We start from the raw sequence: 27,250 nt of genomic DNA, 5'->3' as shown, positions 1-27,250 counted from the left end.
TCAGCGCTCTAGGCGAGCTCTCTCGAATGCGCCTCTCTCCACTCGCGTGCGCGCGCTTTTTGCGTGTTTTGCCGTGATTTTAGTCGGTTTTGGGCTGGTTTTGGGCTGGTTTGGGTCCATTCCCTCCATTTCGGCGCCCCCTCGGCGCCCCCTCTAGGATGGCGCTCTAGGCGGCCTCCTATACCGCCTATAGCTAAAAACGGCCCTTGATGGCCCCATTTCTGTCTGCTCACTTTGTGTCTCAGAGGACGGCTGTGGACCGTTAAGAAACCTGCCTACCAGCAGGCAGGGTTCTGAACTGTCCATAATCCACCAGTGAGACACAGAGGCGCCTTTTCCACCGGCAAAGAACCGGTTCAGGGCCTTTCTCCCGCCTATGGGATGAACCAGAGGTGAGCTTTTTCACGAGAACCGAGTTTGGTTCCGAACCGTAAAAGTTGATTCGCGGCCAGTTCGCAAGAACGAACCAAGGTTCCAAGAAAGTATCCATCCCATAGGCGGGAGAAAGAACCCGAACCGGTTCTTTGCCGGTGGAAAAGGCCCCAGAGTGAGTAGACAGAAGGCCAATAGTAGTGAAGCAGCGTCTGAAGCTGCTCTCTCTAGGAAGGACAGCAGAAGGATTCTGCCACACCAAGTTCATTCCTCTGTAATATGAGTCAACAAACATTTCCGTCTGTAACAACAGCTCTGTGTGTGCGTGAGCGTGCGTGTCTGTGTGTGTCTGTGCACACACATACGCTGTGATAACCATACCACAATAGGCAGAGAGCATTGAACAGGAAATGAGGGGGATGAAAAGGTCACTCCCTCTCTCTCTCTCTCTCTCTCTCTCTCTCTCTCTCTCTCTCTCTCTCTCTCTCTCACTCACTCACTCACTCACTCACTCACTCACTCACTCACTCACTCACACACACACACACACACACACACACACACACACACACACACACACACACACACACACACACACACACACACACACACACACACACACACACACACACACACACACACACACAGCAGTGGGTTGTACAGCTAAGCCCAACATGGTGTTGGCAGAAACTAGTCAAAACTAGTCGAAACTAGTCAAAACATCCCAAACATGTTGTTCTGTGTGTGTATGTGTAGTTATTGTGTTGTGGAGTAGTTGTGCACATGATGAGCATGGATAAGCTTTGGCTGTTTGATCTTGTATAGCGGCACACACACACACACACACACACACACACACACACACACACACACACACACACACACACACCGCTTTCGTGAACGGGGTGTGTGTTGATTCTGTATTTATATTTATGTGTGGATATCCATTTTTGGTACCAGAATCCGCAGCTTTCAGTCTTTAAATTCTAACGGCCGAGTAAGTTGGGATTTTGCTGGACTGAGCTCTCAGACAGCTTGTACATATCTGGCTGGTTGCTTGGTTATTGTCGCCAGACAAGAAATTGTCACACATTCTCCCACAGCCAGGCCAAGCAGGTCTTGGCACGGCCCGCTGTGGACTTGTAGATGAGAAACACGTCTCCAGCCAAACACTATCATCTTCCAAGACTCGTGGACAAGAGAGCCATCTGCACCCCTAGCCCAGACTCCCATACAGCAAGCAGCAGTAAAGTATTTTTACTTTTACTGGAGCAATCACTGCTATACAGCAGTGGTTATCAAAGTGGGGTCTGGGGACCCCCCCAGGGTCCTTGAGGGGATCCCAGGGGGTCCCCAGCAAAATGAGTCAATATGGCATCAAAATCAGTTCACACGCACTATCCTTCAGCTTGAATAATGTGTCAGTACAACACTCAATTTAATTCTTCAAGGATTAAACTTATATCACTCTCTCACACGCACACGCACGCACATTCAGCTAGTAATGCAATCTAAACTCACGGAATTCAAATCATAGGATTTATATTACTCTAATACCCTCATAATGTACTGGGTCACATAACATACGTGTGTGTGTGTGTGTGTGTGTGTGTGTGTGTGTGTGTGTGTGTGTGTGTGTGTGTGTGTGTGTGTGTGTGTGTGTGTGTGTGTGTGTGTGTGTGTGTGTGTGTGTGTGTGTGTGTGTGTGTGTGTGTGTGTGTGTGTGTGTGTGTGTGGCTGCTTATATTGACGTGTAGTTGAAACTTTGCATTCAAGAGCATCTGTGTGTGCATAGCTGCGTGTGTATGTGTGTGCCTTTCTCTGTCTATTAATCCCCATAATCCTTTCTGTTAAACGAGGGTCGCAGCATCTCCAGGTAAGTGTGTGTGTGTGTGTTGCTGCTCCGTCTGCATTAATGAGGGACTTAAGTTCTACTTATCACTTTTTTTTTCTATTTCCACCTGCTAGATCCTTAATACACACACACCCTTGTCTCCATTCCTCAATGACAACCTGTTTGGTGTGCGGGCAGGCCTGCATATTTGTGTGTGTGGATGGTGTTTTGACAAAGCAGCAATTTGCATCTATAATGTGGCTACAGATAGTAGTCAGTCACATTGACTTTTTCGGCATTTTGTTTGTTATACCCTTAAAACAGTCGCAATTTTTTTCATGTCATGGATCCCCAAACAAAATATGTTTTTGGTCATGGACCCCCATCTGAAATGGTTTGTGCCAGGAACCCCCACACAAGATTTGAAATCTTGCTAGAAGTTGTGTGTACATGCACAAGTGTGTGTGTGTGTGTGTGTGGGGGGGGCTCATTTCTAGATCCAAGCCATCGTGCGCACACACACACACGCACGCCATGTGTTGAGACACACACAGACATAGGCAAACACATAAACGACGCACGCAGCGGAGTCAAAGTTGCAACAAACACGCGCGCAGCGCCCGCTCATTTCTAGATCCAAGCCATCGTGCGCACAGACACGCGCAATGTTGAGAGACACACAGACATAGGCAAACACATAGAGTAGACGAGGCGGAGTAAAAGTTGCAACAAACGCACGCACACACACACATACACATACATACACACACATACACATACACATACACGGGGTGGCGGCAATGAACGGCGGGTCCTACCATATGGTCCCATAGCGTAGGAGGCTCTAACCATGTCGCCATGGCGACGGCTCGTAGCCAATGAACGGCGAGTCGGCCAATGAAGGCAAGGCCTACCGTTGACCCTCTACCTACTGTACAGTATGACTGTGGCTCGATGTGCAGCTCTGAATGTGGGTGTGGAATTAGGCACTTTCTAAGAGAAGATGAGAGGAGGAAGGGCTCCAAGGAAATAAAGTTTGAGAGGAACTAAATGTTAGCAAAATGGACACCGTCACCGTTCTGCCGTTCACACATTATGCCAACACGGCCAGTGGATTTACAGCTTTCACTGCAAGAGGGAAAGGGACTTATCTGTCTCTCTCACAGACACACACGCACACATAGTGTATAATAGTGTGTCCTAAAGGCCAGACCTTATTAGTTATTAAAGCACATTAGTAGCTGTAAAAGTGCTGACATCTCTCTGTCCTCTGAACTTCATTACTGAGCCTGACTTTCATCCTAATTCCCTACTCCACTTCCTCTCTCTCTTTCGCCCCCTCTCTCTCCCTCACACTTTCCCTCTCTCTGTCTCCTCTTTCTCTCTCCCTCTCTGTCCTTCTGTCTGTGTTTATCATTCTCTCTCTCTCTCTCGCTCTCTCTCTCTGTGTCTCTGTCTCTCTCATTGTTAATAAGGTGTGAATGAGTGTATTGTATAATGATCTGACAGTTTATTACCTGGATGTGGTTCAGAGGATCTTCCAATTGGTTCATTATGGAGCATCTCACCCAGTGGTCTCCTCTCGCATCAGTCTGGACTCCACCCTTTAGAGAAGCAGACCTACAAGCTCACAACACGTTGTGAACTGCTGGTACAAAAGATCTGCTATTTTCTGTGCACAACACCAACCAGCAACCAGCCATCCATCCATCCATCCATCCACCCACCAGCCCACCCACCCACACACCCACCCTTTAGGATGAGAGGGATACATCATTTCAGATCATAATGCTCCTGTGTGAAATGAAACTGACCTAGGCCTTTTTGTGTGGGTATGGTCGTTGCAAGGATAACAAGACGATTCCAGAATAGAAACACAGACAAGACGATTCCATATGCTACTATATCCCTGCTTGTAAATTAACATCATAGAGGGGGACGGACGGACGGACGGACGGACGGACGGACGGACGGACGGACGGACGGACGGACGGACGGACGCTTTACTTGGCCTGCATTCTGGTGTGGACCTCATACCCCTGCAGGGAGGTTTTGAGGTCTTGTTGGAGTTTGACGTCGTGTGGCATTCTTTTTGGTGACTTTGTTGGTGTAGCTCTTTAAACTGATGTTCCACAGTGTAAACATGGTAAATATTCCAAAAGGTTGATTCTCCTCCAAAACTCTGCCATTGTTTGTTTGCTTACATTTGTGCCTTCGCGAGCGTTCCCAGAGAGAGCTGTACTCGCTCGGATTGGTTAAGTGGTTGAAAACGTTTTGTGTGTGAATCACTTGCAACACAATGAGACGGCATGCACCGACCTGCAACAAGGTAATTCAGAGTGACCTCTGCAACGGCCTCTGCAACATTCTTGTTGTTTCATTACATTGTGCATCATCGGTCTGTATTGGGCTTTAGTTCACAACTGTACACCTGGTAGCTTGCTGTCCATAGCTACAGATTGCACAGGAAATTCACAGTTATTAATCTAAGTGTCTTTTTTTTATTTGGTTTAGTTTTTTGATAATAATAATGAACTTTTTGTTATTTTTGTTATTAACTTATCGGATGCCCATGAGGTGGAAACGCGTCAATCTCTTTGATGGCTGGGCTTAAAACTATTATGCAAAATCTAGCCTACCAAACAAACAGCACTACCAGTAAGACTCCCTAATCGGGAGATAAGCGACCGTAGGTGGCTTATCTCCACAAATAGGGCAAAAATTTGTTTTTCCAAAATCTTCCTGATCCATGTTGATGACATGAGTGTAGACATGCTGTGTAGTGATATTCGTGATTTTAGGGCAAAAACTGTAGGAGCAGTGTCCAAAAATGTGTTTTAAAAATCGGCCTGAAGGTGGCGCTAGAATAGGGCCATGTGAGAAATGAGGGGTGGGGTCTCCGCGTTGCCTTGGCGGACGAATAGGTACTGGCCCCGGCTCTCCCGGACGCTCCTAGGCCGAGTTACGGCATTTTATGTGCGCTGCAGTGGCAGGGGGTCCTCCACTGGGGGCGCCACCACTTTTGCATCCGTTCTGGAGCACCAGGAGTCGGTGGTCCCTGGGAATTCCCCGTGAGCAGCCCCGTTGGGGTGGTCATTTGGTCATTTTTGCACATTTGGTCATTTTTTACATCTGGGGGTCCCCCAGGGGTCCTTGGAGGTTGTAGTTTGGCAGGCAAGGAGTGTGTGTGTAAAATCTGGCATGGATCGGGTCAACGGGTGCGGAGATATAAGCAGGGAAAAAGTGTGACGTGTGACGTGTGAGCACATTTGGTCATTTTTTACATCTGGGGGTCCCCCAGGGACCTGGGGGTCCCTGGGGCTCCGGGGGTCCTTGGAGGTTGTAGTTTGGCAGTCAAGGAGTGTGTGTGCAAAATTTGGCATGGATGGGGGCAACGGTTGTGGAGATATGAGCAGGGCAAAAGTGTGACTGACTCACTGACCCACGGACAGCCGGTGGAGGTTTCTACAGTAAGTAGCTCCCTACGGTCGCAATTAGCTTTGAGCAGTCTGAAACTATTAGCAAGACCACCTACATTTGACTGTGGAACTTTAACACATCGGGTGCCCAGAATTATTCAACATTTAATTTGTACCATGGCAACTGCCATTTTACCTACCTTCGAGGTCCTGGCAAAAAAAGTAATCAGAGTAAATGTAATCGAAGCATGTCCTGTTTATTTCACGATAATATTTTCTTTCAGCCAGGACCGTTTTTAAACAATCGTGGGCCTGTGTGTGTGTGTGTGTGTGTGTGTGTGTGTGTGTGTGTGTGTGTGTGTGTGTGTGTGTGTGTGTGTGTGTGTGTGTGTGTGTGTGTGTGTGTGTGTGTGTGTGTGTGTGTGTGTGTGTGTGTGTGTGTGTGTGTGTGTGTGCGCGCGCGTGTAAAAAAAGTAGAAAAGGCCACGTTTTGAACATGAAGTTGATTTAAAAGTTATATCAGGAGAAAACTGCATGTTTGTGCAACAGCGTTACAGGGAAGTGAACGAGGGAGACATCACTTCCCGGTCACGTGATCTTGCGCTGCATTTCGTGAAATGGAGTGTTTTTCGTGGCAAACGCGTCAATGGGCCTCCAGAGACAACAAAGAGATTGACACGTTTCCACCTCATGGGCATCCGATAAGTAAATAACAAAAAGTTCATTATTATTTTGATAATTCTTTCTGTCTTGATCCCTAATTGGTGAACAACTTGACACACAAAAACAGTTATTGTATTGATGGCGAGTCTTGGCGACAGACCACTATTCCGGTGTCCCAATGGTCCAACAGCCCCATTATTGCGACCGTAGGTCGCAGTTTACTATCAGAACTGTCACAGCTTGACCGTATCCGTCTGTCCGGACAGGTAACACCTGACACTGGTTCCCCTGACAGATCACTGTGACATCACAAGTGACATCACAGAGAGATCAGATACTCAGAGCAAGGATCTCCATATATGGGCATAAAAGGGATTCTGTTAGGGATCTCCATATATGGGCATAAAAGGGATTTGTGTGTGTGTGTGTGTGTGTTTGTGTGTGTGCGTGTGCGTGCGTGCGTGCGTGCGTGCGTGCTTGCGTGCGTGCGCGCGCAGATACTGTATGTTGTGTGCAGTCAGCATGAAGAGTTCCGTGTTTTAAGCTGGTTGAACAGACAGACAGATGAAAGGTCAGAGAGAGCTATACTTGCTCTGGCATACTGTATATACTGCACACACACACACACACACACACACGTGCGCACGCACTTGCGCATACTCTTTCTTGGTCCCTAATAAAATCCTTTAATCTGTGCAGGAATGAGGCTATCTGTGTTTCTGGACGGAAAGAACTCTCTATCTCTCGCACACACACACACACACGCACACACACACACACACACACACACACACACACACACACACACACACACACACGTGTATGTTTTGGAACAAAGACAGCCTTGTTAATTAAGTACTGTGGTATCTCTCTCTCCTCTCTTTCCCTCTCTCTTTCTCTTGCTCTTCTCCTTTCTCATCCATTTATCTTTTTCCCCCTCCCTAAATCTCCCCAACAATTACTATTACTTTCCTTTCATCCTGACAACTTTTTTTCTCTCTTTTTCTCCCTACTACTCTCTCTCTCTCTTCCTGCCCCAGTTCTCATCTCTGCTGCCTAGTGTCTACTCAAATGGCACACAGCACTCGTCAAACTGAGAGGCAATTGGAGATGCAACACGAAACTAATCTAAATGTGTCATTAATGGAAGAATCATCGATTCATAATCGATCCGTATTTCGATCCGGCAGGTGATTATAGGAAAAGAAATGGGTTTAATAGTGAAAATAGCAGATCTACAAGCTGACAACACATTGGATCACAATATATCGTCACTGTCGGGCAGAAACCTCGTATCTCCAAGTTTCAAATGTGTTTGTTTTTTCACAAAGCAAAGCCCTGCTACTTCGGGCTAGTCCCAGTTGGGCGGTGTCCCAGTTGGGCGGTGCAGCGGTGCAGCGATAAGGCGGTGGGGGAGCCTTTCCAACAGACTGTAAAGCAAGCGATCTTCATCCCATTCATGCGTTTATCGTGCGCTTGTAAATATAACGATTGCATTCACCACGGCTTCGTAACTTCGAAGCGGCGCTCGGGCGCGAAGATCAGGACCAAGGTCCGCTGGCCTTCGCGCCGCTTGCAATGTCGTGGACAATAACTGTGACATATAACCATTGTATTGCTCATCAAATTTTCGGCGAGAAATCAATGGGGTCTCATAGCTGTACGCTTGCCGCCTAACGCTACACCGCCGCCCAACTGGGACACCGCCCAACTGGGACACCGCCCAACTGGGATTTTCCCGCTTCATCATACAAGGCCGTCGCACCAAGGTAGTGAAAACAGCAGATCTACAAGCAGATCTACAAGCACACAACGCCTCGTGGTGCGAGGCGTTGTGTGCTTGTAGATCGGCTGTTTTCACTAGTTTAGATCGTTTTTAAAATGATAAATACACAACGAACGGTTTTACAGTACAAGATTTCCACCTGACAATGACGATATACAATATCCATTTTCAACCGCTTATCTGGTTATCTCTCTCTCTCTCTCAGTACAAAGGCTGCAGACAGAAGGTTTAATTTGCACCTTGTGGAAAAGACACAGCGTCTGCCGTCTGGCAGAACAATTACCTTACGTCTGCACTCAAGGCCCTCATCACCACGTGTATCATTCTCTGAGCACAATAGATTCCATCACTGTCTGAGTCCCATTAGCCATCATGCACAGTGAACATATACCGTCTTCCACAGTTAACCGTCTTCAAGAAGAGACATTTAGGACAAAGCATTTCACAGGCAGCGGAGGACAGTGATGGAAGTGCAATCACTTAAATACTGTTCTTATCCCAGACCTGAGGACCGATTCTACAAATGCCTTCTGAATCAGTAGTTCTCAAACTTTTTTTCGTGCCAAGGCCCCCCAAAATAATATATATTTGGCCGTGGACCCCCCCCCCCCCCCCCCCCCCCCCACCCCATCTGAAAATACTTTGAGCCAGTTGTACCCCCAGAAGAGAGGAGTTGTATAAAAAACACTTTCAAGATTTTTCAAAAATAGCAGATCTACAAGCTCGCAGCACAGCACGAAGTGATGCCTGTGCCGATCTGCAAGCTTGTAGATCAGCTATTTTTTAATAGCCAACGCTAAAATCTAAAATTACACAGATGCTTTCCTGGTTTTCATTGGTTAAGTATATTTTTGGAGTATCTGTACTTTACTTGAGTATTAGTATTCTTTGGATACTTGGTGGCTTTCACTCCACTACATTTCAAAGACTGATTTGTCATACATTAGTCCAAAGTTTCCATTTGAGAAGTATCTTAATATTCTATGAATACGTGAAGACACTCTGATCTCATCTTTAGCTGGCAAGGGCAGCTATAGATATGTTTTAAATCTGGCAGTTAAAGAATTAAATTGGCACATGTGAGCACGTGTGTGTAAGCGTGTGAGTGCAGCACGTGTGTGTGCGTGTGTGGCGCTTTACCAGAAATGAGAGTTTCAGTTAATTGTTCCCCCAACAGAGGAGGCAGCTTTCCGTCTCACTGAATTAAATCAGCCTAACACAAAGATCCAATCTGCCTACCTCTCTACGGAGTTGTGTGTATGTACTGTAGCTACAATGATGATACACTTTATTTAAAAAAAAACATATAAACAGCAAGAAGAATAACTTGTATCACTCTGCATGTGTGATCTCTGTCAAGGCCATGATTAATACATTCTTTTACTCCATTCTTACACTCCACAAGTCTACATATAAATCTAAACATAAAATTCCTCAATACTGCATGAAAGGTGGATACATTACTAGTTGCAAACATTTCACTAGCACTAGTCCTTCTTGGGAGTTTCAGAAATATTTGAAAAGCATCATTATATGCCACCTGAAGTTTCTTAATTTTTGCGTTGCTATATCGGCCCTACAAGTGGGCTGTATAGAGTGGAGTGCAATAAGTTTTAAAAAGTGCTATTTTGACATCGTCTGTACACATATGACATTTTCGTGCAGGCAATGCAGGCATGTTGTGTGTGTGGGTATGTGGGCATTGAGTTACAAAAAGTTGAGAACCACTGCTCTAGATTGACAGACACAACCACAGGCCAGTAGCAGCACCGCGCAGGGTTTGTGAGAAACGGTTTAAATCGGTCAAGGATTGGAATGTTTGGGGAGAGAGACATGGAGGTTCCTGAACCCATGTTCTCTGGACCCGGTTTGAAGATTTGCAGAGCTGTCCGCTGATAAATAAAACAAAAAAACAACTCGGGTATCAGTCATACACATCTGGGGAATGTTGACAGTGTTCCGTGGGAATGCTGTTGGATCTGTTCCCATGTCCACAGGGCTGATGAAGTGCAAAGCCCGGTTTGGAATTCTGACCAAAAATGCAGTGGGAGTTATTTGGGGGAACTGTACCGCACAGGGGAGAGAGAGGGTTTGAAATGGTGTGTGTGTGTGTGTGTGTGTGTGTGTGTGTGTGTGTGTGTGTGTGTGTGTGTGTGTGTGTGTGTGTGTGTGTGTGTGTGTGTGTGTGTGTGTGTGTGTGTGTGTGTGTGTGTGTGTGTGTGTGTGTGTGTGTGTGTGTGTGTCCAACATGTGTGTGTCGCGCACGTGTGAATTTGGAATGCACCACTCATTTATTTCAGCTGATTTCCTGTTTAACTTTGATCTAAACGATTACACAAAAGATCCCATGAGCATAGGCAGAGAGACGGGACGAGTGACATAGACCGAGCGAGACGAGTGGCATAGGGACAGACAGAGAGAGAGAGAGAGAGATAAAAAAAACTGATGTTCTGATACTTTACAGTAATTATTATGATTGTTATGAACTATAAGTGCTAATTTGCTCTTATAAATGTTTTAGAGCAGGTGTCTTCAATGTTTGTCAGGCCAAGGACCCCTTAGCTGAGAAAGATATTTCATGTATTTCATAGATCGCTTATAGACTTCTCAAAATGGGGTCCAAGGACCCAGGGGTCCTTGGCTGGGATTCCAGGGGGTCCCTAGCAAAAGTAGTTAATGTAGAATCACAATCATTTTAACCACTTTATCCGATTTATTTTAACATACTGTAAGTGTTCTCCTCTGGCGATCCCTGGCACAAATTTGGCACAATTTGGGTGTTCTTGACTTGAAAAAGTTTGAAAACAAAATGTACACATTATCTTACCGGGTAATAATAATAATAATAATAATAATAGCTTGGATTTATATAGCGCTTTTCTACGTACCCTAAGCGCTTTACAATACAAGGAAAAAACAACTTTATTAGGATAAAAACAGTAAATACTATATATATGTTTCAGAGACGTTATGCAGCCAGTGTTGAGCTGTGAGCTGAGTGGGGATTGTGCATTCTGCACAATCACCTCGTCTCTCAGCGCTGCTAAAGCGTTTTCCCACGAACCTGCTGTTTTACCTTTTTCGAAAGTACTGGTCTCTGGGGAGGTAATCAGACAGTGATCTGCTTGTGTGAGATTAGCTTTACTGTTGAGAAAACGTAATGTCTCACCGTCAACACGGCAGAGAGCAGAGTTCACTTGCATGCTGCCTGTGGTCAACTGCAAGGGGCACTTTTCTTTAGATTGTGTCTAAACCAGTGGTTCTAGAAGTGGGGTCCGGGGACCCCTAACTAAGGGGGGGTCCCCAGCCATATTAGTTGATATAGTATCTAAATCAGTTCCAAAGTTGTGATCGGGCTATTTTATTAATATTTTGGACATTTTTGAAACATTCTGAATGTTTTTTAAAACGTTTTAACATCACAAATCTTGTATGAGGGCCCTGTCACACAAATATTTTCAGATGGGGGTACATGACCAAATACAAATCAGTTCGGGGGTCCTTGAATGAAAAACAGTGAAACATGAATTCCTTGCCTGTCCCCTCCACTCTCTGTCCATTGTGTCAGTTCCACACTGAGATGTCCCCCTTACTGATAGTGTGCGCGCGCGTGTGTGTGTGCGTGCGACCGTGCACGCGCGCGCGTGTGTGTGAGAGAGAACATGTATTGTGTTGCTGACCAGTGATCATGTGCAGTGTGAATCAACATATTGCATGGGTGTGCGGCTGCACGCGTTTATGTATGTGTAAATATACCATTGGAGTGTTGCTGATCATGTGCTGCGTGACTTAAAGTTGTACTATGTAACTTTTTTTATAAAACAAATCTTAAAATTCTCCTAACTATTAAATCACAAAAGTTTTAGAAGATCCGCGCCGTGAATTTCAGCCTGTAAAGCCTTCTCTATATGTAAACTGAGATCCTTGCCGTGGACCGGATCTCGCGCCAAAATTGCGTCATCACACTACCGGCCAATCACAGCGAGGGTTATACAACTGCCGGCCAATCACAGCGCATCTTGAAGTGGGGTCGCTATGGCAGCCATATTTGTTGTCGCCCGTTTGTACCATCCCTTCTCTAGGTAATTTCGCCTACCAGGCAGGGTGAAGGAGTCCGTATCTCTGGAATTACTGAACGCACAGGAACAAGGGACCCCTTAAAAGATAGATCTCAGCGAGGTGGAGGCAGACGCGGGGGTCTGAAGGTACGAAAAACGGACGAAAGACGCGGACGCGACCGCGGTTTGCTATAGGGCTAATGACCACTAGTTGGGCAACTTACACAGTATGGCTTTAACGTTGTGTGTGTGTTCAATGTAGTCATTGACGGTTCATTTCCCTGATCCTCGCTCCTTCTGTCCAAACTCCAAAGGGAATTCTTTGTACTTATTTCATAACAAGCCTGCGATTATCGTTAAAAAGCCTTCAATGTCTATGGAATGGCTTAATTATAACAGTTGTTAGAATAAAGGTTAAAAAGCTGATGCAGACCGGTTTGGACCTGCGTGAGTGTTCCTCAAGGCCTGGCCAGAGGGAACCAATTTCAGTGCTTATACTGTTGTTTTCTGGCAGAATCCTTGTATCTCCGTATTTCAACTTTTCGTGTTTATTTCATAAATGAACATCCTACTTGATCCTGCAAAATTGTTGCACAAAGGTAGTGAAATTAGCTGATCTGCAAGGTCATAACATGTTGTGATGCGATACATAGTGAGCTTGTTGATCGTATATATAGTACTTCTACATTGCAGTATTGATACTTTTACTAAAAATGTGATTACTTTTTCCAACACTGGAAGGTTTCCACCTGACAGCAACAATACGCTTTGTGGCCTGTAGGCCTAATTAGTTATTACAGTACGTCGTCGGGCAGAAAGAAACCATATTCTAACTTTTTGTGTATTTTCATAAATTAATGTCTGCTTGATCACACTACAGCATCACACAAAATCATCAAAAGTAGCAGATCCACAAGCTCAAAATGTGGCACGAAGACATGCACTTGGGGTTAAAGAAAATGTACGTTCTCACAAGTATAGTAATACAGTCTAATACTTTCTCATTCTCAGCCCCGTGTGTGTGTGTGTGTGTGTGTGTGTGTGTGTGTGTGTGTGTGTGTGTGTGTGTGTGTGTGTGTGTGTGTGTGTGTGTGTGTGTGTGTGTGTGTGTGTGTGTGTGTGTGTGTGTGTGTGTGTGTGTGTGCGCGCTAATCAGAGTTTCATGCTTGCTTTGTCTGAGTTGCCCCGCCCTCCAGGAAGTTTCATTAACTCCAATCACAACCCCACATCCCCCCGGGATCCACCAATCAGAACACCCGCATCCCTCCGGCCCCAGCCAATCGGCTTTAATGCTGTGTCGGCCTGCAAGTCACGAACGGCTAACGATGCCTGGTGGTGGCATTGAATGTAAATGAGTGTGCGTGTGCGCGCGCGTGTGTGTGTGTGTGTGTGTGTTTGCGCGTGCATGTGCGCGTGTTTTTGGCTGTGTTACTTTGAAAGTTTGAAAAAGAATGGAAGAAAGGGTATTAAAACTGCAGTAGACGACTGAGAGAGACAAAAGAGAGAGAGACCTCTAGAGACCTTGTTAGACAGACAGTTAATTAGTCAGAGAGACGGACAAGCAAGTCCACTAGTACAGTGGTTCCCAAACAGTGGGACCCATTGGGGTCTAAATTATGTTTTTAAAAATGATTTCAAAAGATAAAAAGATAATGTTTTCAAAAATAAGTGAAGTTTGAAACATTTTTCAAATTAACATTTTCCAGGGGTGCCGCAGAATACTTTGATAATATTTGGAATTGATCAATATCCCTTCAGTTTAACCACTTAAACCCTCTATACTCGGTAAGACGGACCACCAAGTTAAACCTCCGTGCCAGTGGCGAAACTAGCCCCCGGTGTGCCCCGATTTTCACCAAGTGCCCCTCAACAACAGGTTCTATATGTAACAAATAATGTAATGTTATTTACAGGGGTGACCTGAGACAAAAGAAAAAACAGGTACTTTTGTACTTTTACTCAAGTATTTTTTTTTTCCGGCCTTTTACTTTTTCCATCACTGCTGCCTGCTTGGCATGAGTTGGAGCCACTGCTCTGTCCATGACTGATGTATCCTGTTGTGCATCAATCACCTCCATTCACAACAGTGTGCAGCCACACCCAGAATCCCGTTAGGCTGGACTCACACAGCTGCGTGAAACATCTTCTCCGTATCGGCTGAGAATGGCCACTGGGGGCGCCGTACTAATGCATTGTCAATGGAAGGTTGTTTGGTTTTTTGTCATTGCCGTGTCTCAAGCTCAACCGCAGCCTGTCTTTTGGCCAAGAGACACGGCAACGACAAAACACCAAACAACCTTCCATTGACAATGCATTAGTACGGCGCCTCCAGTGGCCATTCTCAGCCGATACGGAGAAGATGTTTCACGCAGCTGTGTGTGGGACGCCTTAGTTTGACTCAGGTCAGGTGTAACTGCTAAAATCAGCCATCTTCCATGCCACGCACGCACGCACGCACGCACGCACGCACGCACGCACACACACACACACACACACACACACACACACACACACACACACACACACACACACACACACACACACACAGAAAGACATGGGTGAGTGAGATACAGACAGTGAGACAGAGACAATATGAATGACAGCAAGTGACCGCAGGAGAATCACAGACAGACAGACCAAGTTTGGAGAGAGACAGAGACTCAGATATAAAGTTTTTCGACAGGTCAGATTCCTGGAAAGAGTTTTAGAATCGTAGCAGTCAGCAATGTAATGAGTCACAGGTTTATGTGACTGTGTGTGTGTGTGTGCGTGCACAGCCTGCGCTGCCGCATATATTTAGTTAATAACTCTGGAAGGACGCGAGATAGGTGTTCTGTGAAACTTTGATGCTAATTTGATGCACACGTGTACACACGCACACCCACAGTATATTAAAAGACCACTACACACATGCACGCAATATGTGCACACACACGTCATACACCTACATTACAGTATATTAAAGGCCGGATGACACACAAAGAATTTTAACATTATGATACAGTAGGTCACGACTCACGTGGTCTTTCTCCTAACAGTCTGAAAAGGAGGCGAGGCCGTATCAGTTAGTAGTGAATGTATACTTCGTCCGTCGTGCGGTGCCGCGCACAACGTGATGCGTTGTTGTTAGCTTGTAGCAGCGCCGCACCGCAAGGCTATTTTCGAGAGCTATTGTGTGTGTACATGCGCGCACGCACGCACACGCACACACACACACACACGTCTCTGACACATACACACACACACAGGCTACACACACAGAGTGTATGAGCCACGGACTTCAGTCCTCCGCTGTGCTCCGATGAGACTGCAGGAGATGGCAGCTAAAAAGGGCTCAGAGCTGCCGAGGAGCAGATCGCTGGACCCTCGTTCTAATCTCTGACACCTTTTTGTTAGAAGACTTGTACTTTGTACGCGGTTAGGGTGGATTCTATAACAGATTCTATGAAAATGTTACCCCTAGAACTGCTTGTTTTAAAATTCGGTTTATGAATTTTTCTCCTCCTCGCACAGTTATGTTGGGTTTCACAAGATACTGCTCGCCGCTCAACTCCGCCCCTCCCTCCATATTACCCAATCAAATTAATTTATTTCAGTTACTGTACAGAAAGTACTACTTTCAGTACAGTAACTACAATAAATGAATTTGATTGGGTAATTTAACATGGGGGTACATGACATCATTAAAAAAATGGCTAATTTGATAGCCTTAATTAGCTGTTTTGGCCATGTCACCCGACCTTCAAAAAGACCTCCACACACATGTGTGCACTATGCGCTCGCTCGCACACGCACGCACACACACACACACACACACACACACACACACACACACACACACACACACACACACACACACACGCACACACACGCATACACACACCTGGGCTGCCCAGTGTGATGTGCACGAACCTGTGTAGCAGACACGTGAGAGGAAGCCAGTTGACAGTAGGTAGGGTGAAAGAATGGAGGGAGGAAGATGAAAGGGTGGAATGAACAGAAGATAAAAGAGGACTGGTTAGGGTGTGGAGGGGGGGAGGAAGTGAAAGTGTGAAGATGGTTGGCAGAACCTAAAGTAAAAAAAATGGATGCTTTTTCTCCTTTTATGTGACAGATGTGTACAGTCCATTCACAATCACAACAGAGAGAGAGAGGAGGAGAAAGTTTCTTTCTACAGAAAGCTGTAATGATGAGAGTAGCAGTACAGTGAGCTTATTTGCATTTTGCATAAATCCGAGATGATTTAAATGAGTTGGAAATGATAATTTTAACAGCCTAATGTAGCTGAATCCCTGTTTGTCTTTACTAGGGTGTGTAATGAAATATGTTTGTCTCATTACAGTAAAGTGATTATGCTGTTTATGCTCGGCGTTTTATTGTAATTGTGCCTAACTGGAGCAGGTTCTGCCTTAGATCTGGACTGAAACATTAACGTTCAAGCTGAAACGTGTGGGAAACCCTGCTCGATTTCTCACATGCCCCTGTTCTAGCGCCACCTGACGGTCGCTTATCTCCCGATTAGGGAGTCTTACTGGTATAATATAATGTCTAATGGGAAACCCACAACCATTGCAAATGCACTACAGTAGTTGTGGGCTCGCTTTACCAGATAGGTGGGCTGCAAACTCGTTCAGGCTTTTCAAGTGGGGCCCTAGCTGATCCAGAAAGGTTTGGGAACCAGTGCTTCTACTTGTGTGTGTGTGTGTGTGTGTGTGTGTGTGTGTGTGTGTGTGTGTGTGTGTGTGTGTGTGTGTGTGTGTGTGTGTGTGTGTGTGTGTGTGTGTGTGTGTGTGTGTGTGTGTGTGTGTGTGTGTGTGTGTGTGTGTGTGTGTGTGTGTGTGTGTGTGTGTGTGTGTGTGTGTGTAGCTTTAGTAACAGCAGGAAGCTTGTGAGAAGTTGTGACTTCAGGCTGTAGTGATAATTAAACACCTACAACTCCCAGCCAAGTTCATTAGTCTGCATCACCAAACTACTAATGCTTCTTACTCCTCCTCTTCCTCTTCTGGCTCTCAAGTTCCCTCTCTCGCCAAAGACACTTGCAAACTACACCCCCCCCCCAACACATATATTTCCATCTTCTCTGGCTCAGCAACTTTCTTTCTCTCTAGGCGCGTTACCTCATATTTGTTTTCCACTCACCTTTCTCTCTCTCTTTCAGATGGATATGTATGCTTTAAACAAACAGGATTCCGTTTAGTTTTTCTATGTTCTCTCGTCTCTCCGTCTCTTTCTCTCTATCTCTCTCTCTCTCTCTCTGTCTCTCTTGCATTGCGCTGGCAGTTGAATGGTATTGTTACTGTCAGCAAAATAAAATGACAGCTCTGTTTCAGAGACAGGGTTCCCACACATTTTTTACCAATTCATTTCCAAAACTTTTCCAAAACTTTTCCAGAATATTTACCCAATTTCCAGGACTATATAACAATAATTCAGCTCAATAACAGGTCGCTTACTCCTATGCGCAATGCCCAAAGACAGTGGTTCTCAACCTTTTCAGACCGTGACCCCCGAAATAATCCTATTTGAACTGGGGACCCCGGCACCCTGACGAGCACTAATTACAGTCGAGGAATTTTGTATAACACAGTTTTATTGTGAAAATAGCAGATCTACATGCTCACAACACCTCGCAATGTGAGGCGTTGTGAGCATGTAGATCTGGTATTTTCACAATTTCTGCCTCTAATATTTGACAATTTGGGCAATGTTTAATTTGTCATTTCAGAGGTATTAACAAAACCAATAACCAAAGACAATGCATAGCTATTTTTTCCAGGACTTTCCAGGACCCTTGATCAATTCCAAAACTTTTCCAGTACTGGAAAAATATTTTTCTAATTTCAAAATATTTCCAGGAATGTCATGACCGTGGGAAATCTGCAAAGAATACATTAACATGTTCTCTCTCTCTTTCTCTCTCCCCACCAGACATGGAGCGGTGGAAGGCGTGGCGATGGACCCTGTGGGTCGCCCTGGCGACTCTTCACCTGAGCCCCTCCCTCGGTGAAGTCTCCGCCGAGTTCACCTCGACGCAGCTCATCAACAACGTGGTCCAGGACCCGCGCACGGGCCGCCTGTACGTGGGCGCGGTCAACGCCCTCTACCAGCTGGACGCGGCGCTGCGCCTGGAGACGCGTACCGAAACGGGACCCAAGAAAGACAACCGGATGTGCACGCCGCCCGTCACCGCCGCCTGCGAGGAGGCAGAGGACACAGACAACCACAACAAGCTGCTGCTGGTGCACAGTGACAAGGTACAGTAGCTGCCTGGGTACTACGGCTGGGATCCTTGTTTTCTTTAGATTTATTTTATGCCTTTGTTGATAAGACAGTAGACTGACAGGAAATGGGGAGAGAGATGTGGAACGACATACAGCAAAGGTCGCGGGCATTGCAGCCTACCAGTGGTTCTCAACCTGTGGGTCGGGACCCCCAGGGGGGTCGCCAAATTATTTTGGGGGGTCCCCAGATGATTAACTTAGTGTGAAACATTGTTTTCTCACCCAACAGTAAACAAACCAACATAAAGTTTAAGTGCATAGAGCAGGCTTGTCAAACTCATTTTGGGGTGAGGGCCGCATTGGACGAAAGGTGACTTGATGAGGGCCACAATGGTATAACCAGCGCGGATCGGATGGCATGCACACTCGCGCTCTGTTTTTTTTTTGTTTTTGTTTTTTTCCTGTTGTCTCAGTCACTGCTATAGCTAGCAGTATAGCAGTATATCATTTTCCAAATCGTGTTCATTATTAAGTCAAATAGCTACTTTCATTATTGGTGTTACAGTTGCAGCCTACAAGAAATTTGGTACGAGAAATGCTATTTGTTTAAGTGCCAATTAGAATAAATCATTTGATAATAGAATAATTATTTTTTATTTTATTTTATTTTGAGTAATGAACAATAATGGAATATTCCGAAAATATCAGTGAATAATAAAACTTAATATTATAATTTTTCAAAGTTTTGAAAAATAAGTTATTTTCTTAACAACATTAATTTTCATGCCTAATATGTGTAATCTTTGAGTAGAGTTCGGATATTGCAGGTATGTTCGGGTATATTCATAGCCAGACCCACCCTCCCCCCATTCCTAGCAATGCTGTCATCTTCAGAGAGAGAGATTGCTGATCACTTACATTCCAATCAATCAACTCAATTGCCAGCACCTGGTGGCTGATTGAGGGGAGAGAAAGCTAGACTGCAGAGAGCATTAGTTGGTTACTTCTTTTAAAAAATCATAACTCTTGACAGAAATGGGCTAGAGACTTACTTTTTTTTTCTAAATGCTCAGAAATGTATGCTCTACAAGCCTGGGGCCGGATTGAATCATCTCGCGGGCCGGATCCGGCCCGCGGGCCGTATGTTTGACATCCCTGGCATAGAGGGTATCTGCACATTTCTAAAGGGACAATTTAAGGACTTTTTATACCTCTAAAATAACAAATGAAACATTGGCCAAACTGTCAAATATTAGAGGCAGAAATGTTGAAAATAGACTATCTACATGCTCACAACGTGTCGCAACGCGATGCGTTATGAGCATGTAGATCTGCTATGTTCACAATAGAACCGTGTTATACAGAATAATGCCTCAACTCTTAATGTCGCGGCCTGAAAAGGTTGAGAACCACTGGCCTAGACCACTACGCCGGTCTAGACAATATCATTCTCGCCGGGGAATGAATGGCTGTGAATGTGTGGCAGGTGAGAACTTGGCCCATTTCAGTTGTGAGATTTCATTCTTTGCTCTAATAACCCATGCACTGTTTCAGGATGAGCTGGTGGTGTGCGGCAGCTTGTTCCGGGGGATCTGCTCTCTGAGGAACCTGAGCAACGTGGATCAGCTGGTGTACTTCAGCGACACCAAGGGGGAGAAGTCCTACGTGGCCAGCGCCGAGGAGGGGGTGACCGTGGTGGGCGTCATGTCCTACTACACCCCCAAGGACAGGGACAACGTCACCGTCTTCCTGGTGAGACAGGAGCCCAGGGACACACTCATTCCCTTGACAGTGTTAAAGCTGCACTGCCTGTAACTCACTGTTCCCCAAACACTGGGTCGGGACCCATTTGTTGTCCGTGGACCAATTTGTATGGGTCACGACTAGAGGAAAAATCCAAATTTATTGTCCTACAAAAAATGTAATATTATTTTCTAACAAACAAACACATCAAAGAAATTCCATAAATAAAATATATAACAAGAATTTGTGAAAGTCGTGAAAATAGCCGAGCTAGGCTATTTTCTCTAGTTTGGGTCCCGGGCGAATGTCTAATTTCTCTTTTGGGTCACGGGCCAAAATGTTTGGGAACCACTGATGTAACTTTCCAGAAGAGCTGAAACATTTACCACTGTGCTCATATTGCCTGCCTCCTTGCTCTGGGGTAGACAATTATTTTGACCCTCAGATCAAAATTTATGTCAAAGAAGAACCCGTATTGAGTCAAAGGTCGTGTCTAACCTAGGCACATGATTATAAGTTATATTATGTTAACCTAGTCCATCGAGTCCATCCTAGTCCATCGAGGGCTTGGAGCGCAAAGGGTGTAAGTGACATTTACATTTTTTTCACAGGACAGCTTTTCATTGATTGTAATAATTTAACTAAAAATAACATTAAAAAAGTTTATTAATTGAAGCCTAATCTGAATAGATTGCTTAAACATATTGTTTTTAATTAAATAATTACAATGAATGGAAAGCTGTCCTGTGAAAAAATGTACAATGTCACTTACGCCCTTTGCGCTCCAACTTGCCCTCGACATACTGTATTGGACAAAAACGTGCATAATACATTCTCATCCCATTGCTGGAGAGTCCTAGCCCACCGATTATAACCATGTTTTGAACCATATTTTGAAGAAAGAAAATCTACATTTTGTTATGAATTTCAGACACTTATATTTGATTTAACTTTTCTATTTGAGAACGTTTAAAACCTGCACTTGTAAGTCGCCCTGTTTAATGCTAAGCGCCTAAATTGTAAATTAAACGCATTACTCTTTAACTCTTTTACCGCTTCGAACGTTAACGCTCGTCCCAATTCTGAACGTGGCTCAAAGTCAATACGAACGCTCGTTCTTTTACCTTGTTTGATGACTAAGCTGATGTGGGGTCGCGCGGGTGTGTACAGTAAAAACATCTCCCGTAGTGCTGCTTTCAAATCTCCATCACACGTAAACATCAATGGATGTCCAATTCACTTCCTGGCTGTTCTCTGTGGACCTGATCTAGATTATGCATTTCTATACTCTGAACGACGGAAAGAGGGGAGGGCCATTTCACATCCATTCATTGCATAAGGCAGCCCCTTGCCGTCAGTTTGGCTACAGTACACATATATGTGTCCACTGAAAACGTTAATGTTTGGAAATCATCCATAGATAATTTTCTATAACATCGCAAAGGTAAGCTACTTTTTGATGGCACCAGCAAAAATAAATAAATAATAAATATGGCAGTAGAACTGTTAATAGAAACAAAATCCATGCATGTATATGCTTTATTTAACCACTTATGCCCTGTTAAGCATTTTTCTAAAATAGCAGATAACAGCTCACAACACGTTGCGTTGTCATTTTTCTTCTTTTAAACATGAAAAACAGTGACACGTGGTTAAAAATGGTGTCCCTCTCTCTCCCTCTGTCTCCCCCTACAGGTGGGTAAGGGCTATGGCAGTCATGACAGCACCAAGCTCATCTCCACCCGCATCCTCCAGGACTTTGGTGAGTGGGGGGTGTTTGACAGCATCATCGACGCGTCCGCTGTCCAGGCCAACCCCTTCGTCCTGCGCTACCTGCACGACTTCCGCTTCGCCTTCAAGGACGGCGTCTTCGTCTACTTCGTGTTCTCGCGGACGCTGGGCGTGCAGGACAACAAGAACTACACCTTTATCTCCAGGTTGTTATGGTTATGGCTGAGTCATAGTGGCATGAGCGTGATGACGTGTATGTGGAGCTGAATGATTTGTTTGACGACATATTGAGGTTCGACGACACACTCCATTTTTTTGCTTAACTGCATTGGGAACTCCTTATATTATGTTTTAATAATAAAGCTGCAGCCCTGTTGGGCAACCACACTAATAATTCTAAGAGAATTCATCTAGTGAGTGTGTAGACTATTTCTATTGGATGTTTATGGTCATAGTGACATAATGGTGATGACGTGGTCCGTCTCCCCACGTGTAGCCTACTGCAGCTCATGAAGAAATATCAGCGGTCGGGTCATATCAATAGTGATTCCCGTAAGAAATTCATGCTTTTAGAACTAATTATTAATCCAGCATCACAACTGCAAAACAAAGATTGATGAATGTAGTCTCTTGTAGCCGAAGTTTGCTTCACGAGTAGTCGTTTGTTCTTTTTTCAATATTGTTCTTCAATGAACAACACACAATGCAGAATGTACTGTAGGCTGATCAGACCTACGTTTGGTCCTCTATAAAGTCCGGCTCCGTTCACACCGGCAGAGAACCGAACCAAGGTCCGTTTGGCAGGGGACCGAGTCCTGCATTTTCAAGAGGACCATGGTCCCTTTGTTTGGTCCGGACCATGGTCCGCATGCACGTTCACACCAGCCGGACCAAAGCAGAAAGGGGACCATGGTCCTTTTTAAGCGGACCAAAGGACCCTGGTGTGAACACGCCCTAAAACTAAGCCTTTTCCACCAACAAATTACTACATTAACAAATCTCGCTTTAAAAACAAATCAAAACTAATTTGAAATTGAAAATAATTTATGAAAATAAATACTAATAAACGTGTTTCTTGATGTACAGGATGTGTGAAGAAGATCCGTTCTACTACTCCTACACTGAGTTGCAGCTCAACTGTAGCGCTAGCAACAAGTACAATAAAGTGCAGGTGAGATGTTTTAGTTTTTTCTTTTTTTAATCTTTGAAGATAAAATAAAGTTATTTCTTTTTTATCTTTCATGTTTAGGCCTATTTTTTATGGAATTATCAGCCTCTCTGTCATTCATTCGTTCATGTTGTTTTGTTGGTTGTTCATCCCCCCCCTCCCTCCCCCCCTCCATTTTCTTTATCACCCGCCTCTCTCTCACCCCCTTGTTTATCTGTTTATCTCACCTCCTCTCTCTCTATCTCTCTCTCTCTGTCTGTCCTTCTGTCTTGTTCTCTCTCTCTATGTCTGTCTGTATGTCTGTCTGTCTGTCTGTCTGTCTCTCTCCCCCTCTCTCCCCCTCCCTCCAGGCTGCATATGTAGCAGCACCAGGTGAAGCTCTCTCCAGGAACATGACATCATCTGGTCTCTACGGTGATGTCTCGCCATCAGATAAAGTTCTGTTCATCGTCTTCAGTTCTGACGAGGATCCGTCCAGCTCCGCCCTGTGTGCGTATCTCCAACTAATAATCGTTAAAATAATCAAATTAATAAGAAACTACAACGGGACGCATTACGACGCGTTTTAAGCTTGTAGATCCGCTATTTTCATGCGACACCGTTGTAGAATGACTTCTAAAATGTGGGTTAAGTAGTTAATCAGACTAATTGATTTAATCAAAAAATAAGATTACATTTAAGATTCTCCAGAAATGTGCTTCTTGATTACTCACTGAATCGAACCTAAGCTTCTGTTTATCCCCTCGCGTCCACCTATATCTGTCTCCTAACTCTGATGAATGTGAATTGACAGATTTTGGCAGTGGTGTCGCACATTCATCTTAGTTTAATGAGTGCCACAGGCCGCATAGAAATGGCCTTGAATGGAACTTGAGCATTTCCCGTTGATTAATACATTACAAACGACTTTTCCATTCAAGTCAAAAGGCTCTTGACCTTGTGCTCCAAAGGTGAGAGCTCTACCGACTGACCTACCGGACATCACCTTGTGATCTTGTAGATTGGCGTAAGCTTCAGAGAAATGCTCAAAATTGAAACGTCTATGAAGTCCATCCTCTTTTTTGGGTTTGGTTTTTGGGTGTATTTATGTACCCTCTGCGTGCCATCAGGTGTATGACTGTGGTGTGGTTTATTTTTGGGGTGGTGTAGGTATGTACCCTGTGCGTGCCATCAACCAGAGGCTGGTGCAGATCATAGGAGCCTGCTACAGTGACAACGGAAACATCGATGGAAAGTCTGCCGTCTACTCTCCTTATTCCTCCAAGTCTGACGATCTGTGCAGTCAATCCAACAGCCAACCGCAGGTGAGACGCACAGCAGGTCTGCATGTTTCGACTCTCCGTCACTGGAACATGGTCAGTATCGGCTTAGGATGCCTTTTGTGAAGCCTTGAAATAGGTTAAGTGGTCAGATGGGTGGGCCGCAAAACTAGCGATTAGCCAAACCAGAGTTCTTGTTTAACACCAAAAAGAAGGTTGTGCCCTTAGAGGCCGAATGGGTTCCCAGATTGAGCAATATCAGCTTTAATCCCATTAGTTTTCGTGCTTAACTATTATGTGAACACCCTTCTGCCATGTGTGTGCTTGCTCCATCAGAGAGACATGGCTCTGCGGTTTAAGTGCGGTGCAGAGTTCCTGCCCTCTCCGCTGGCCAGCAAGGCGGAGTTCGCCCTGGCCACCGAACCCACGCTGGTCCGCAAGAGTCACATGACGGCGGTGGCTGTCGCCGTGGAGACGCAGCACGCCGTGGCGTTCCTGGGAACGACCACCGGAGAGGTGACAACATCACATCTGACTCTGGTCTTATGGTGCTCGCTCTGTCTTTCTCTGTCTGTCTGACTCTCTCTCCCTCTCTCTCTGTCTGTGTGTGTCTTTCTCTTAATGTCTCTCTTTGTTTTCTCTTTTCTTTTACTGCAAAATGTGGCATTGGAAAAATTGTTTTAAGTTTTAAGTTTTCTTAAAATGTAAAACTCTTGTCTCTGTCTCTCTCTCTCTCTCTCCCCCCCCCCCCTCTCTCTTTAAACAAGTGGTACCCTCTCAGAGTTACAGACCTGTAAGGGTCCACTTGGAACCCCCTCAAGGAAACTTTTGTCCTGGACCCCACGTTGAGAACCACTGGTTTAAACCAGTAGTTTTTTAACTACTGGGTTCAAGACTTCTACCTTCAATTTTGCGATTGAATCCAGTAGTTTTCCAATTGCATAAATAACTCCTTCTGTGCTATTAGAATTTCAACCTTGTATCCTCCAAACTCTTATTTCGATGTCCTTCCTGTCTCTCTCTACTTTTTGTTGCTTTCTTTTGGTCCGTCCGTCTCTTTTCTCCGTCTCTCTTTCAAGCTTTCTCTCATTTGTGCTAATCCTCTCTGTAATGTATTCTATTTATTTATTATGTATATTTGTGGTAAATTATTTACTGTGCGTGTCATTGTGCGGCTGGAACTCAAGGACGCCAGAAGAGCGCCTGACAGACAGCAGAGAAAACCATTGAATGCTAACTAAGGACATTTGTATTCAGTTTCCTGATTAGTTTTTGTACTTCAGGTGTTGAATGTACATCTGGCAGTGGTGGACAGTAATGAATGAGAACTTTATTTCAGACACATCAGTAACAAAGTACATTTACTTAACTTGAATATTTGTATTTTGGGAAGCATACTGTATGACTTTCACTCCACTGCATTTCAAATAAAAAATATTGTACATTTGACTTTTCTAGGAAGGGAAACCGTATGTTATGAATTAACCATTAGTGAAAAAAGCTCATAGATTATTATTAGCTTATTATTACAGTCTACAACTACGTATAAAATGGAATAATAATAATAACAAATATAGCTGCAAGCAGCGATAAAGTGGCCAAGGTAGAAAAAGTAGGAAAGCAAAAAAGCATCAAGGGAAAGCAAAGAAGAAATCAAAGAAAAACTAGAAGCAGTGTTCTTCCGAACAGGTCTCCAGCAGGTCAGGTGTTTTTTTTTTTGGCCTAGTGGTGACTATAATAGGCCAAAGTCAAAAGGGTACCACGTGTTCTTTGGCCTTTCACGGCAATCGGACGCTGCATGCGGGATTTGAGGCATTTTGTTCCAAAAATGGGTTTTGCTAAAATTGACCCGCTGGTGGCGCTATAACAGGCCAATGTGAGAAGGGTGGCATCTGTTCCTTGGCCTAGTGGGAATGTGCGTGCAGAATCTCACACAAATAGCAGGCTGCGTTTGAGACATTTTGTTCAAAAAGGAGCAATCCTGCAAACCTTGGAATTCAATGTTAGCCAATTAGATAGAATATGATATTGGACAAATCCGTCATGATTACATCACTGTAGAGATACTGTGTGCCCATTTGTGTGATTATCGGATAAAATCTGAAGGAGTAATATTGAAGAATGCGTTTTCGGCCTTCTGGTGGCGCCATAAATGACAGAGACTCTTCCGATTTTACACTAATCGGCATAGTTATTGGTAAAAGCACAAATTGACCTCTACACAACATGTATGCAAAAGACTATATGCAACAGACATAAAATAGTTCCAAAGAACTCCTCAAGGTTTTAACTCAATATCTTTATTTTCCAACTTTTTCATTAGTTGTCTTTGTTGAAGAGTTGGTCATCAGGTTGTAAACCTTCAAAACAGAGGGTTAACAACCTAGCCATTTTCAGGCATGTCTTTTAAATCACAATGTTTTCAAATAATTCAAGTAGTAAACGTCTTCAAATAAAGTTTTTAAACATTAAAGGGATATTCCACTTTCAAAAAACTTTTTGTCATTGTATGGTCTAATCAGGCTTGTGTGAACACCCTGAACAGTTTTTAATTTTCTTCATTCAGTATTTAGATATTTGATGAAAATGTTTTCTGGCCCGACACGCCCAGTCCCTCTCCCCACACACACTCATTGTAACTTCAAACTCCATTTTAACCATGATAGATTCATTAAAAACACCCATTATTTTTTCTGGTGACTCATAATACCCTCCTAATACGTGAGCAGGCCGTGTTTTTTCCATAACAGTTTATTATTTTTTTTATATATTGTTATTGTATTTAGTTTTTTCCATTTTCCCAAAGAATTATTAAAAATACATGAAAAACGTTATGGAAAAAACACGGCCTGCTCACGTATTAGGAGGGTATTATGAGTCACCAGAAAAAATAATGGGTGTTTTTAAATAATCTATCATGGTTTAAATGGAGTTTGAAGTTACAATGAGTGTGTGTGGGGAGAGGGCCTGGGCGTGTTGGGCCAGAAAACATTTAC

General features: G+C 44.4%; 1 protein-coding gene across 6 annotated transcripts in view; it reads left to right on the top strand.

The window, feature by feature from the left end:
- LOC308309173 (plexin-B2-like) overlaps positions 1-27,250 on the top strand; it is a 253,749-nt gene that overhangs the window by 170,045 nt on the left and 56,454 nt on the right. For all 6 annotated transcript variants that reach the window (XM_080754656.1, XM_080754654.1, XM_080754655.1 and 3 more), the window contains 7 exons: positions 18,061-18,386; positions 19,908-20,105; positions 21,792-22,033; positions 22,914-22,998; positions 23,346-23,484; positions 24,145-24,299; positions 24,591-24,770. In XM_080754656.1, the coding sequence (XP_080610782.1) occupies positions 18,063-18,386; positions 19,908-20,105; positions 21,792-22,033; positions 22,914-22,998; positions 23,346-23,484; positions 24,145-24,299; positions 24,591-24,770 (1,323 nt within the window). In that variant the 5' untranslated portion in view covers positions 18,061-18,062. The remainder of the gene's footprint in view (positions 1-18,060; positions 18,387-19,907; positions 20,106-21,791; positions 22,034-22,913; positions 22,999-23,345; positions 23,485-24,144; positions 24,300-24,590; positions 24,771-27,250) is intronic.

Source organism: Nannobrachium achirus (genome assembly GCF_963921795.1).
Source record: "Nannobrachium achirus genome assembly, chromosome: 23".
NCBI classification, from domain to species: domain Eukaryota; kingdom Metazoa; phylum Chordata; class Actinopteri; order Myctophiformes; family Myctophidae; genus Nannobrachium; species Nannobrachium achirus.
Note: the sequence above shows the minus strand (reverse complement) of the source record. Positions and strands in the feature narration are given on the sequence as shown.